Below are 14682 nucleotides of genomic sequence, written 5' to 3' on the forward strand. Positions count from 1 at the left end.
AAGCAATCTCTCTCTACCCTGGAGCGGTGCGCACACGCCTCACATCTTGGTGTGTGTGTGTGTGTGTGTGTGTGTGTGTGCTTAATGGCTCCCTGAGGAATATCAGGGCTGCCCCCTTGAGTGGAATCAGCCAATCATCAGTTATTAGACAAGAACTTCCGTCCAATTACCAGATTTTCCCCATCAACGTAACACGGGACGCCTATCCGTCCGATGGGTGCCAGTGAAACGGAAAGCGGAAAGAATCGAGCGTGTGCACACAGTGGAAATCCTCCACGGCCATTTGGCCTGAACAGTCTGCTCAGGCTAGCATACATAGCTGTGGGCTCACACTCGGAGCCTGGGCAAGTGGACTCAGTGTCCTACTGATGAACACAGTGTGACTGTGCTCATGAAGGAGCCGTCTCAGCGGGGCGGCATCTGGACAGAGGCAATCCCCCTGAGAGAATGTTAATCGACGGGTTCACGCCGCCGACGTCACAGGGACAAAAAACACCACGGACGCGCCGTGTGATTGACATCAGCGGAATTGAGGATTGTGAATGAATGTCGGATCCTAAAATATGATTTGGGAGTGGAGGAGGTTTTGGTCAAAATGACACCTCTTGGTAACCACTAATCCCTAACAACGGTTTAACATTCGCCTCATATATATATATATATATATATATATATATATATATATATATATATATATATATATATGTGTGAATGAATGATATTTTTGTTGCAGAGAACGAAACAGCACCAATCCTCTTTCCTTCGAACGCCGAGATGAGAGCAGGAGGAGGAGGAGGAGGAGGGGAGGTGTTAGCGTTGAGACCGAGGATTTATACCACGACAGAGGGCGGGCACAGAAGGAGAAGGGAGTACGAGGAGAAGATGAGGAGGGTGAGGACGGTTACGCGGACGTTTCTTACCCATCTGGGTCCTGGATGTTCACATTCACCCGCTTAGGTGCGCCCAGCAGCTCTGAAATAGAATAGAATGAGGTGAGGTCACTCAGGGACGGGAGTTTAATCTTGCCCGTAATTCCACATCTTTAGCGAGTTCTCTAGCTCACAGTCGTCGTATCATAGTGATCAACATCCCCAGGACTGATTTCTTGAGTGTGTCGTTTACAGATCCGAGACTGCTCGCAGGGATTCAACAGATGTCTACTTTGACCTACACTCCAAACAGGTCATCATCAGACCACGGTGCAGGGGTGGTGACGGTGGCTGGATCCAGCTCTGGCTTGGCCGTGTCAGTAAAAAGGAAGTCCAGAATTCATCTAACTAGGGCTGGGACCAAATATGGCTGGTAGATAAGGTCGTAGTCAGACATTCTTCCCATGGTACAACCACATTTGACAGTATTTGCATAACAAATGACATTTACAAAAACAAGACGAAGGACAAGGAAGGGCATAACCGATTACTTGACTTTCTTCCATAATATATTCATTTTATTCATCATTCTGTATCCTACCTCACAATGTTCACTGATTATATATGTATTCATTTGACCACAGTTTTAATTCTATAGTATTGAAAGAAAACACATGGCCTAGGTTTTCCAAATTCCAAATTTGGCCTGTCCTTAAACACAGAACAGCCGACAGTGACTAAAACCACTGACATCAAATGTAATCTCACAATTGCATTTCATACACAGAACATGTGTGTAAAATGCAGGAGCCTCCATGGGCATGTTTAATGACAGCTAACGTATACGTTTAGTGCTGCATTACTGTGAAAAAACGGTACGAGAAGAGGAATGACCTCACGCTGCATTGTAACCAGCATGCCCACACACACACACACACGCATGTACAGACACACCAACCCACACACACACACACACACACGCATGTACAGACACACCAACCCACACACACACACACACACACACACACACACACGCATGTACAGACACACCAACCCACACACACACACACACACACACACACACACACACACACACACACGCATGTACAGACACACCAACCCACACACACACACACACACACACACACGCATGTACAAACACACCAACCCACACACACACACACACACACACACACGCATGTACAGACACATCAACCCACACAAACACGCATGTACAGATACACCAACACACACGCATGTACAGACACACCAACCCACACACACACACACACACACACACACACAAGCACACACACGCACACACACACACGCACACACACACACACACACACAGGGTGAGAGCAGACTGTTTTCTCTCCTTTTTTTGCTCAAACCCTTTTAATCCAAAGGATGTAATCTGTAGCTGCTCTGTAATCTGTTGAAAAACTCCCCCCCCCCCCCTCTCTCTATCTCTCTCTCTCTCTCTCTCTCTCTCTCTCTCTCTCTCTCTCTCTCTCTCTCGCTCTCTCACTCTCTCTATCTGTCCTTGGCTTCGGTCCCTATATCCTCATGCCTCATACTCTAATTTTCTTAGTAATTTGCCAAAGAGACTGTGTTGATTGACAGATCACTTGTTCTGTATAACTATCATCTCCACTGCTTCTGCCGCCTTGTGTGTGTGTGTTTTTTCTTTTTTTTGTGTGTGTGTGTGTGTGTGTGTGTATGTTTGTGTGTGTGTGTGTGTGTGTGTGTGTGTGTGTGTGTGTGTGTGTGTGTGTGTGTGTGTGTGTGTGTGTGTGAAAGTTTGTTTGTGTGTGTCTCACTCTGCATTTGTGCATTCATCTGTGTGTGTGTGTGTGTGTGTGTGTGGGTGGGTGGATGTGTGTCTGTGTGGGTGCATTTTTTTCCTATTATGGACTAAATCCCAGCCCTTCCCCCATGCGGGCAAATCAATGAGCACCAATATCTGTGTCACCGGCTAGTGGAGAGCCTTTCAAATACAAACAAAATTGTACACCAGCCAGTCAGCTGGTGAACCAACACTCACTTAATTCATTATATATTGTTAGTTAAAATGCTAACGGCTAACAAGCTAACAGCTTTTTGGCAAGCAATCTGTGGTTTGTCAGCGTTGACCTTGTCACCAGGCTACCTCAGGTCCTGTCCGGGCTTGGTGATGTGGAACCATTATTAAGTATTAAGTATTGTGAGGACAAAGCTATGTTGTTATTGACAATTAGGAAATGAATGTTTAAAGAGTTGATATTGTGAATTCGAGTCAGTATCAAGGTAAAAGTAGTGTTGGTAGTATTTGATTTATATACATTTATTGTTCACAGAGCCATTCAATTCTATCCATCTTACTAGTATACAACGCACAATACATGTAGGCGATCACAAGTTAACAGAGACAGAAAAACAAATTATTATTATTTTTAAATACCGAGGTTTGTAGCTTTGAAGTCGACATTGTGTAGCCTGCCTAACATTCAACTAGTTTGTAACTTAAAATAACTGGGACATACAGTATCTGTAGTCAATGCTAATCAATAGCAATTTAAGTAATGTTATCAATAAAATCACATCCTATAACATTCTACAAATCCAGCACTCTACAAACTGGCCAGCCCGGACCTCCCTCCTTGTTTATAAGAATCTTACTATGGACAATCCCCAAACCCTCACACTCAATCCACCCAGCCAAGTAATTCATTTATAGCAACATTATATTACATATATACTGTATCAGGTTTACTTTAAAGTTTAAAGAGTTGCCTTCATTCAGTGAATAATCTTTCAGTGATGAGATTTGGTTGAAGCAGACCGACTCAGACTGTAGCTTGACATTAAACGTTAAACTAAACGTTAACGAAAGTCTTTGCTTTTAAGTTGTAACGTGTTATATCTACAACTTGGAATTGAGACTGGCACATTGGCACAGTTCCTTCCTTTCTTCATGTCTGTAATGATCAGGATCAAGAATGGAAAGGTAAACTGTATGTAGTAAGTATGGAGCTGTGGTTCACCTCAATTTCCTTAATTTCATTACACAATATCAAGAGACAAAACAATTAACAGGTAAGCACACAATCAGCCGTAATAAGCAGTGCATAACGATAATGTGCGATACCATGGCACTGGACTAGTTAGGGTAATGCATGATACCATGGAACTGGACTAGTTAGGGTAATGCATGATACCATATAACTGGACTAGTTAGGGTAATGCATGATACCATGGAACTGGACTAGTTAGGGTAATGCATGATACCATTATGACTGGACTAGTTAGGGTAATGCATGATACCATGGAACTGGACTAGTTAGGGTAATGCATGATACCATTATGACTGGACTAGTTAGGGTAATGCATGATACTATGGAACTGGACTAGTTGGGGTAATGCAGGATACCATATAACTGGACTAGTTATGGTAATGCATGGTACCATAGAACTGGACTAGTTATGGTAATGCATGATACCATATAACTGGACTAGTTAGGGTAATGCATGATACCATAGAACTAGACTAGTTAGGGTAATGCATGATATCATGGAATTGGACTAGTTAGGGTAATGCATGATACCATGGAACTGGACTAGTTAGGGTAATGCACAATACTGTAGAACTGGACTAGTTAGGGTAATGCATGATACCATATAACTGGACTAGTTAGGGTAATGCATGGTACCATAGAACTGGAATAGTTATGGTAATGCATGATACCATTATGACTGGACTAGTTAGGGTAATGCATGGTACCATATAACTGGACTAGTTATGGTAATGCATGGTACCACAGAACTGGACTAGTTATGGTAATGAATGATACTATTATGACTGGACTAGTGTGGGTAATACATGATACTATAGATTGGGACTAGTTAAGATAAAGCTAATATATCAGTATACTATAGAATGGACTAGTTATGATACAGCATGATACCAATTTTTTTTGCATGAAACTGCTGTGCATGTGTCTACATGTGTGTGTACATGTGTGCACATTTATGTATGTTCATGTGTGTACATGTGTGTTCGTGTGTATGTGTGTACATGTGTGTGTCTGTATGTAGAGGCTGGTGGTGGTGGTGGAGGGGGAGCATTTACTCAAAGCACAGGTTGGCAGTATTTTTAATAATTTAGCAGTAACCTGGTTTCTGTGGTAATATGCCCACACGCGCACACACTCGCACACGCACGCACACACTGACTGCAGGATTCTTTTCTTTTTTTACTTTTCACACACTATCCACAGGTTCTACTCTGCTGCCCTGTCCAGTAGCACCTCCTCTCTCACCTTCCCCTCAAGCCTTCCCTGCTCTCTCTCTCTCTCTCTCTCTCTCTCTCTCTCTCTCTCTCTCTCTCGCTCTCTCTCTCTCTCTCTCTCTCTCGCTCTCTCTCTCTCTCTCTCTCTCTCTCTCTCTCTCTCTCTCTCTCTCTCTCTCTCTCTCTGTCTTGCTGTGTCGCACGCCCCTTGCCTCTCTGTCTTTGTCAGTGTGCAGTGGACTGGGTGCGCAGAGCTGATCTGTTCTGGCATCTGAGGAGGAGCATTTTTATTTTCCATGGCACTGCTGGAATGTCCAGTCACATACAAACACACACACACACACACACACACACACAGTATAGATGTGCGGTATAGATGGCGAAGGAGAGGAGGAGAGAAGAGAGCAGAGGAGAGGAGCAGTCAGCAAGGGGGCTGGATGAGAGGTGACAAGAGAAGAACAGGCGACTAGAGAGGAGAGGAGAGAAGCTGGATGAGAGGTGAGGAGAGGAGAGGAGAAGAGATGAGAGGAGAGGAGAGGAGAGGAGAGGAGAGGAGAGGAGAGGAGAGGAGAGGAGAGGAGAGGAGAGGAGAGAAGAGATGAGAGGAAGGGAGGAGAGGAGAGAGGAGAGGAGAGGAGAGGAGAGATGAGAGGAGAGGAGAGGAGAGGAGAGGAGAGGAGAGAGGAGAGAAGAGATGAGAGGAAGGGAGGAGAGGAGAGAGGAGAGGAGGAGAGGAGGGCAGGTGAGGAGAGAAGCTGGATGAGAGGCGAGGAGAGGAGAGGAGAGGAGCAGAGATGAGAGGAGAGGAGAGGAGAGGAGAGGAGAGGAAGAGAAAAGAGGAGGAGAGGTGAGGAGATGAGCAAGGGGAGCGGAGAGGGGCTGGATGAGAGGAGAATGGTGATAAGATGGGAGTGGTGGAAGCTTTTTCAAGGCTGTAATTGAAATCTAATTATCACCCCAAGTCCCAGCTGACACCATGTCATACACACAGGTGCATGCACACGCACAAACACACACAGCCACACACAGCCACACACACACACACACACACACACACACACACACACACACACAGGCAAATGCATATACACGTGTACACTTGCAGTCACTGTATTACCACTAACATCTGGCATATTCACACACCAATTATTATTCGTCCAGCGAGGCATTGAGAGAGACGTGTTGGACATTAGTACATTCCTTCTACCCTTCTGTTTCTCTCACAAGAACACATCTCCCTCCCTCTCTCACACACACACACACACACACACACACACACACACACACACACACACACACACAGCACACATACATTTGATCCACATCTGTATCACGTACGACCCACATCACCCATTTTATTAAGTGGACATTGTGATGCAGAATGCACCATTTTCACACATGTGCAACGTCATCGCTATCACAAACGTTCGGCGTCATACCACCTCCTTACACCCTTGCACACACGCGCACGCACGTGTGCATCAAGGCGCTCGTTTAAGATACGCGCAAATTACGTGCCCCACACATACAGTCGTTGGCTGTATATCCAGCGTCTATAAATAAATAAATATATATACATATATATACACAGGAAGAGAGGAGAATATATATATATATATATATATATATATATATATATATATATATATATATATATATATATATATATATATATATATACTGACGTTATAACGACGTGCGAACTACGTGATCCCTAGTTCACCCATGTTAAAACAGAAATGGAGCTCAACGGAGAACGGATGGTGGGAATACTGACTGGCTTTCCCCGGCCGAGGTCTCTGCAGAAGCCGCTGCGCTGTCAGCAAGTCCTCGGTCTTGACCGCCTGGAGCAACTCCTGGTCCTTCCCCATGTCCCCTACGTCCTCCCGCCGTGGCCCTCGATCTCCCTCCTCTCTTCCTGTCCGCGCCTCGTTAATCCATCGCTACATCCTCCCGCTGCCTCCGGCCTCCGAGCCGAGGCACTGACTGACTGACTGACTGACTGAGTAAGGGGTGTCGGAATGAGTAGCGCACTGAAACGAGCCAGGAGGAGTAAAAAAAAAAAAAAGATAATACAATGTCCCCTCTGCCAGCGTCGATTCAAAGCGTCCACAGAAGACCACCCTCCCGGTTTTTGGTCGGGGTGTTCGTCTTCTTCTACTGGCCACGCGGATTCCACGAATCACCGAGAATTTCCAACGGGTCTAAAAAGGGATGCGCGAGGTGGTGGAGCTCGAGCGCCCTCCTATAGCCCAGGTCAATCGCGCCGATATCTCCGCACGAGCTCGATCCGCAGAACCAGCGCACGCACTGACTGATGTGTGTGACCGGTGTCACCCTGGCTGTGGCTTAGCATGCATGGCTATTACATAAACACACGCCAGCTGTGCGCGCTCCTCCACTCCAATTGTAATCCCCGGGCAGGAATGAAACTGAAGAGCGCGCTTCTGTTTACGCGTGCCTCTCAGTGTGTGTGTGTGTGTGTGTGTGTGTGTGTGTGTGTGTGTGTGTGTGTGTGTGTGTGTGTGTGTGTGTGTGTGTGTGTGTGTAGTCTACAGAGGTGGCTTCAGATTGGAATTGATCCAGCCGCGTGCTATGGGCGAGCGCGGGACAGAGGGTGACACGATCCGTGATCGCGAAAATAAATCCTCATTTTGCGTTCCGCGTGTACGTATACGTTGCATTGGTTGAGCCATGGTCAAGAAGAAATTGAGACTCTTTGATCTAGTGTGTATACGTGTCCCATGGAAGTGTCAATCTGACATTTGTATTACCACAATCACTTGTCTTATATATCGATTACATTCAAATGTTTAAAATGTGTGTGCGTGTGAGGTTGTGCAAGTTACCCTGCTGTGTGTGTGTGTGTGTGTGTGTGTGTGTGTGTGTGCGCGCGCGCGCGTGTGTCTGTGTTTGCGCGCATGCGCGCATGTTTGGGTTTGTTTGATTGCAAGTTCCATGGTAACTCTTTAGGAGAATGGTACATTAATTAACCATTAATTAACATTAGTTAATGCTAACAAGCGTTTCTGTACAGCATTAGCATAGGAGCTATTTATATTTATTGCCATTAGTTCAAAAATAGTTGAACACCATTATCTTGGTTAACATAAACACAATTAGTAAACATGAACACCATTAGTCAATTATAAATAACATTGATAAACAAATTATAAACTGTTAGTTAATTGTAAGTGAATGATTATTACTGCATTAAATAATGTAAAAAAAATGTACCCTTATTGTGTTACCAGTAACTGTAGTGTAAATGTATGCATGCAAAAATGTGTGTTTATTTTTGTGCAAGTTACTCTTCTGTGTGTGTTTGAGATTGTGCATGCGTGCGTGTGTGTGTGCGTGTGTGTGTGTGGGTTACTCTGGTGCAGATCTAATTTAGACAAAGGGGCCATGCGCGTGTCTCTGATCTAGAACAGGATGTAGAACAGCCGACAGTAGATTGACAGCCTCTCATGGCTCTGCTTCATCTCATATAAAACCTTTTATTATTTATTTTGTAAACTCACTGATATGCACTACAATTCCTATATCAAAATACATTAAAATCCAATGTCAAACCACTGTCATTAGAATGCCGAGACATTTGCACGTTTGCCATTAAATGTGATGATATATATATATACTGTATATAACACATCTACAATAGTCAAACGCACAATTTCCACATGCCAGTACCAATACAAATAACACATCCCCACACTCCATCATCCCATTGTGAAAGACAAATCGGACAGAACATTACAATATGAGTGCAGATCACCAATCCCATCAAGTACTGTATGCAATGCACCCCCCCCCCCCCCCCCCCCCCCCCCGGGCCTTAACCACTGTAACCGTGTTCCGCTGGCCGACCTCCCTACACCCAGAAGGGGTAGGCGTGGAGGTACGCCCTGACCGGGCCGCTGAGTCCAGGCAGAGAGTCGATGGCGTGGGCTCCGTGGGCCCGGATCACGGCCTTCCTGGCCAGCTGCTGCAACGTCTCGGGCCGCTGCCGGCGGTACGGCGCCACGATCTTGGTGGAGGAGGTGATGTAGTGGACCAGCAGCGCGAACAGCGAATCAAAAGTCTTGCCGCTGCCGTCCAGGCCGAAGAGTTGATTGGATAGCAGCAGGCGGATGCTCTTGGGGCCGTCCTCCCCGTGGAGGCTCAGCGTGAAGAACACGTTGCACTGGTAACTGTCCCTGGTGGATGGATAGACGGGGATCGTTGGATCAACTCACTCCCCTCCTGACCATTTTCCTCCATGATTCTACCAAATACTCTATCACTTGTTTCATTCGTAAACTGCTTTGGCCATGTGCGTGTTTATTTTACCATGCATACGGTGCATTGTGAATTGAATCGACTTATAACATGCAACATTGAAGGATAGCAGTGCAGTGCAAATGATGACGAAGGGGGGGGGGGGGTCATCACACGTTGGGGGTGCAAAATCAGGTCGACACAAGAAAGGGGTTTCCGCCGGGCAGTGGCAGGGGAGGAAGAGGCTGGTATAGTTACCTGATGAGGAAGGTGCCCGGGGCGGTTTCTCTGAGCATGTGATGGGCGTGCTCCATGGAGAGGGAGCCCCAGTAGAAACCACTGGCTTGAAGTAACAGGTAGGTCTGTTTGACCAGTTGATATTCCCCCGGGCTTCTGAATGGCTGGAAGTGTGTGGGGCAGTGTTGAGGAACGGCCCCTTCCTAAAGCCGAATAGGAGTGATGGTTTGTAAGTAATTGTCAGCAGGATATCGTATTGCATGGCCTATACACTGCAGTGGAAAATCTCAGTAATATTGGCCACGTGATATTGGCCCTTTCGTTTTTTAATAAAGACAACGATTACAGTTGATAACAGGAGGTTTTGGTTTCACCAAGCCATTCATCTGACTTGTTTGTGTTTAGTGACATCTAGTGGCAAAACCAGTATTTCAATTCAGCATGACTCATGATTCCAACTGAACCCAGGAAGTTTTTGCAAGTTTTTTATTAAATAAGTTAGCACGAAAAGGAAGTGGTTATCAGCGTCCCCTGTCAAGATGTTACTGTTTCCTTATTGTACCATAATGTTTTATACTTTGTATACTGCTGTACCAAACGTCAAATTCATTGGCTGCTACAGATTTTCTTGTAATGATCTGTCCACAAAGCCAAATAAAGGTGTGTTTACACAGTGCAGCCTGTTGAAATACGTCCTGCTGCTGCTTCTGATCTGAACACTGACCAGTTTGTAAGTGGATACCCCAAAGGGTGTTCCCAGACCTACCTGTCTCCACCTGTCCTCGTCATTCTTCGACTGTTGCCAGGCGAGGAAGCGTTGCCAATGGAGTAACCCTGAGTCCTTTAGCCCTACACCTTTCCATTCAATTTCGTCCGACTTCTTTGTCCCCTCGCCTTCCAAGGGTCTGACTTGATATCGTTCCAGTATCACTGCTCGGAGGTGCTGCCTGAGCGCCAAGTCTCTGCGTTTCGCCAGATTGACATGGACCAGCGGAGACCCCGACACTCGGCCACCCACGACCCCACTTCAAGACGACGTTTTCTTTGAAAGAACATCTGTCATTCGTGAGACCTTCGCATACCCAAACCCATTCAAGATGTCCAGAAGGCAACTGCAAAGAAAAGAGCTGGTCTTTAATACATGCACGGTGGACTGGTGGACTTTCTGTTGCTGTGTTCTGCAATGAGTAGCTATCTCTGATGATGGCGTGCGCTATGGTCCGTGCGTGTGAGATGCTTAAAATGCCCTTAAAGCCTATCACTGAATGTGATAGGCTACTTTCTTTCACTTTCAATTTTAGTGCGTGTAAGACAAGCCACAAGGACAAGCCACATATGCGCATACAAGCCTGTATACTGATATATATATATGTGTGTGTGTGATATGTATACAGTATATATATGTTATATATGTGTGTATATATATATATATATATATAAAATTAAAACACACACACACACACATATATATATATGTGTTTATATGTGTTTTTTAAACGATTTCACGTCATTAAATGAGAAGGCCTACATAGGAAATTGGAAAAACTAAATATATAGGCCTATTAGAATCACAGAATGTCGCCTAGGCTACAGCTCATTATTTCAAGTAACTGTTTGTGCGTGACCTCACTTTAAGGCTCATATCTAGATTGATTAACACATTGCTAAAACACAAACCAGCATATATCCTTGGTCTTGCCATACATATGCGTGCAAATCTGCAAAATTACAATTAAATAATATGAATAATAATTAATAATAAATACAACGAAGACTGGGTCTACAAATTAAGATTTCTGAAGAATTAAGAATATTTCATATTCATAAAACAAAAAAACATTATACAACAATAACAATGATTTATTATAAAAGACTGAAAACTTAACCACCAACAAAACTTAGCAAATTGACAAATAATAGACATTCGTGTGTACTTACCGAGGTTTTATCCCGCTGGCAGTTTCAGTTCTCACGGTAGGGCGAGGATGGTACATTCATGCAATGCACATGCAACCTTATATTTTTAATCAAATAATTGTGCAATTTGTAAATAAAAATAGGAGAGAAAATAACACCCGCGACCAAACGTTGTCACAAAACGTTAGTGAACTTTCGGTTTAAACCCTATGGGTTTTGTAATGTGTGGGTGGAGTTAGTTGAGGATAAGGGTGGTACGGTCCATTCATTAGAAAATAGCACAGCGAATATAGCACAGATCTTGTCCTTGAAAGCCCTCTCTGTATTATCTTCGAGTGCGTTAATCAAAAGATATGTATTTTTATTCTCGCCATTAACCATTTGCTACTCATATATGTTCAACGAGAAGATGCAATCGGCACAACCTAATACGTGTCCCAACAGGCTTTGTGGTTGGGTCTAAACTTTCGCTTTTGCTATTGCATGTATCACGTGGTTTCAGGGAAACCTCTGAAATTCAAATATGCGGTCTGCGATTAGGGTTAGGGCTTGTTGGCATTGCAAAGCCATTACTGTAATTTGTTTAAAAAACGCCTCGACATTTTTCCGTTGAAATTATTGAGAAAGAAATTATGTAGCCTATTATTTGGCCCATGCTCTGTTCTCTCCCCTACCATCTGGGACCACTCGTCTCAGTAATAGTTTTTTTCCACAGGCGGTCAGACTGTTGAATAGCTGATGCACTTTCTGTCTTGCACTATGCACTTTATGTCTGTTTTTGTCTGTTATATGTCTCCTTGTCTGTTATACTGCATGTGTGTGTCATTGTATTGTAGGCTTACTAAATACATATGACAATAAGCCAACTTGAACCGGGACCGGGAGTCTGACGCAATTTATTTTATAACTTGCCACTATTCAAAAATGTAGAATTAAAACACGTGAGCATCTTTTTATTTATTGTTAGACTGACCTCATGTGATGGCATAGAGACATACATCGTTAGATAGTTCCAATTTAAAAAAAACAACACAAATTCCACATCCACAAAATGACTTAGAGGTAGAAGGTTCTAGGCACACAGCTGGGTTTTATTAATCCAAACAATGTTGAAGAACTGAAAGTAGTAGGAGTAGAGTAGACCAATCCTTAGTTTAGACAGTTGGAATGGGCGGCTCTTGTTTTCTTTGTCTGTACATCCAATAGGCTGATACTGAACAGAACAAGACACCATAAGTTGCCAACACACACTGTAACAAGGGGGAAAGAGAGACAAATTAGTCAGGCTTACAGTTTGACCACAGGCATGCCTGTGTGTGTGTGTGTGTGTGTGTGTGTGTTAGGGGTGACCTCGAATCTTCAAAGATTTAAATCTTCAATAGACACACATTTAGCCTACGCTGTCCTTTATAGTCGACTCGTCGGGAAAAATAGTGCTTGTCTAACAGCAGGAAAATGAATCGAGAGGAAGGGGGAGCTCAATGAGAGCACGGCCTGGGTTCTAGGAGTGAAAACCTGTTCTTCTGACCTTCTTTTGTGGTGGGGGATTGACTCGCTCTTCGTCATTCGCCTCGGTAGTGTATTTCAACTGTTCTGCTAAACTGAACGCTGCCGCGTGAATGACTCATCACTAATCAGACAGCACAGTCTCTCAGGCTCCACAGGGAACGCCGACTGTTTTGACTCCATAGATGTATTGTTTTCATGACGGTATATAATACATTCTAACGCATATCGGGCTAAGAGAAGAGTCGATTTTCCTTATTTTTTTTTTTTTCTCTCCTAATGATTGAACCCACACATTGTTGTCACGGTGTGAAACGTAAGAGCCGCTCGGTGGTTTAGCAGAGGAACTGCACCTGCACCAGCGGTGGGAAACCCTGAAGCCAAACGATTTGGCATCATTGAGATGCTTACATAAAAACATATGGCCTGACGAATCAGATTCCAATTCCAAATCGCAGTCGAGGCTACCCCCCCCCCGGTTTGTGTGTACTGTGCGTACATTACGCCGCCCCTGCAGTGTGTAGCTGTTGAAGTACTTCTTCCATCCCGTCAGATCCACTGCAGCTGGCGCCTCAATGCCCAACAGTTGTCTCTGGAACACACACACACACACACACACACACACACACACACACACACACACACACACACACACACACACACACACACACACACACACACACAGTTTTGGAAATCTGCCCCTTATGACATCACAGGTGGGCGTGTCCACCTAGATGTGTGACGGATAGATGAGCAACGTTTGCTACAGTCCACTGGGTGGGCAGGTGGACTGATCTATCCAGCATACATGGTGGACACGCCCACTTGTGATGTCATAAGGGGCAGATTTCCAAAACGGCTTGTAACGGCTAATCACACCACACCTGGTGGCATGTCATGGGACCTTTAAGCAGCCTCACCTGGCCCAAGTCAGCCGGATTGGAATCAGGTGCACTGGTTAAACCAGCCATCACCACACACCATCAGCAAGATCTCATGCATGGTATCAGGTCATGTATTATTGTCGATCAACAGATACAATAAACCAGTTCTCCAACATCGCCATCCTATGTCCTGGTCTGGACGAGCCAACAAAAGCCACATAGGTGGAGCATGGCAGCCACCTTGCTACACTCCATTATCAATCAAGTCTGATAATCCATCAAACATTTTATATATTTCGGAACAAAATAAATTACTAATCAGTCTATCAACAACCGCAGATGCATTCCTTAATACAATTTAATGTAGATTATCTGTCTGTTGCGAAGTTCAAATAATAAATCTGCTGTTACAGATACAGCCTATAACATAGATAATCCACGTCTTCTCAAGCTGTCATTACCTTCACTTCTGTGATGAGATGACCGAAGCTGGTCAGAGGGATCCGTGTCTTAACAGGGGATGTCGGCATGACTAAACCAGTTAAATGTATGCATAAGATAAACTAAACTAGTGTCACGATTTAAACGTTCAGGTGCGGTTAAATGTCTTTCTGTGTAGTACAGGGGAGACCCCGGTAGGACTTTGAATGGAAGGACGCTTACACAAGTAGCCTACTGTTTTTCCGGGTTCGACCAATGTCGTCAGTCGAGTGGGTGCGCGCGAGAAGCTAGTTACACA

General features: G+C 44.5%; 3 protein-coding genes across 3 annotated transcripts in view; all 3 read right to left on the reverse strand.

Annotated features, from left to right (window-relative positions):
- LOC311341066 (caskin-1-like) overlaps nucleotides 1-7010 on the reverse strand; it is a gene marked incomplete at both ends in the record, with an annotated part of 25706 nt that extends 18696 nt beyond the window's left edge. The window contains 2 exons of the mRNA XM_084465978.1: nucleotides 921-972; nucleotides 6917-7010. Coding sequence (XP_084322104.1) covers nucleotides 921-972; nucleotides 6917-7010 — 146 coding nt within the window. The remainder of the gene's footprint in view (nucleotides 1-920; nucleotides 973-6916) is intronic.
- Nucleotides 7011-8619: 1609 nt separating this feature from the next.
- LOC311341357 (suppressor of cytokine signaling 1-like) lies at nucleotides 8620-11895 on the reverse strand. Its single transcript, XM_084466267.1, has 4 exons — nucleotides 11575-11895; nucleotides 10403-10748; nucleotides 9658-9839; nucleotides 8620-9338 (listed from the first exon to the last, which is right to left on the reverse strand). Exons 3-4 carry the CDS (start codon nucleotides 9711-9713, stop codon nucleotides 9014-9016), a joined length of 381 nt encoding a protein of 126 aa, XP_084322393.1. The 5' UTR covers nucleotides 9714-9839; nucleotides 10403-10748; nucleotides 11575-11895; the 3' UTR covers nucleotides 8620-9013.
- A 595-nt stretch (nucleotides 11896-12490) lies between these two features.
- On the reverse strand, nucleotides 12491-14619 carry LOC311340077 (ATP synthase membrane subunit K, mitochondrial-like). Its single transcript, XM_084464938.1, has 3 exons — nucleotides 14405-14619; nucleotides 13559-13651; nucleotides 12491-12803 (listed from the first exon to the last, which is right to left on the reverse strand). Exons 1-3 carry the CDS (start codon nucleotides 14471-14473, stop codon nucleotides 12708-12710), a joined length of 258 nt encoding a protein of 85 aa, XP_084321064.1. The 5' UTR covers nucleotides 14474-14619; the 3' UTR covers nucleotides 12491-12707.
- Nucleotides 14620-14682: the final 63 nt, after the last annotated feature.

The sequence above is a fragment of the Micromesistius poutassou genome, assembly GCF_964030765.1.
Source record: "Micromesistius poutassou genome assembly, chromosome: 3".
NCBI lineage: Eukaryota > Metazoa > Chordata > Actinopteri > Gadiformes > Gadidae > Micromesistius > Micromesistius poutassou.

What these genes read in the sequence shown, in the direction of transcription:
- LOC311341357 (XM_084466267.1), bottom strand. Translation starts at nt 9,713, where the DNA reads ATGGAGCACGCCCATCACATGCTCAGAGAAACCGCCCCGGGCACCTTC. An exon ending in CCGGGCACCTTCCTCATCAG is followed by an intron (nt 9,339 to 9,657) that starts GTAACTATACCA and finishes TCCATCCACCAG; the next exon opens with GGACAGTTACCAGTGCAACG.
- LOC311340077 (XM_084464938.1), bottom strand. Translation starts at nt 14,473, where the DNA reads ATGCCGACATCCCCTGTTAAGACACGGATCCCTCTGACCAGCTTCGGT. An exon ending in ATCTCATCACAGAAGTGAAG is followed by an intron (nt 13,652 to 14,404) that starts GTAATGACAGCT and finishes TGTGTGTTCCAG; the next exon opens with AGACAACTGTTGGGCATTGA. An exon ending in CACTGCAGGGGCGGCGTAAT is followed by an intron (nt 12,804 to 13,558) that starts GTACGCACAGTA and finishes CCCTTGTTACAG; the next exon opens with TGTGTGTTGGCAACTTATGG.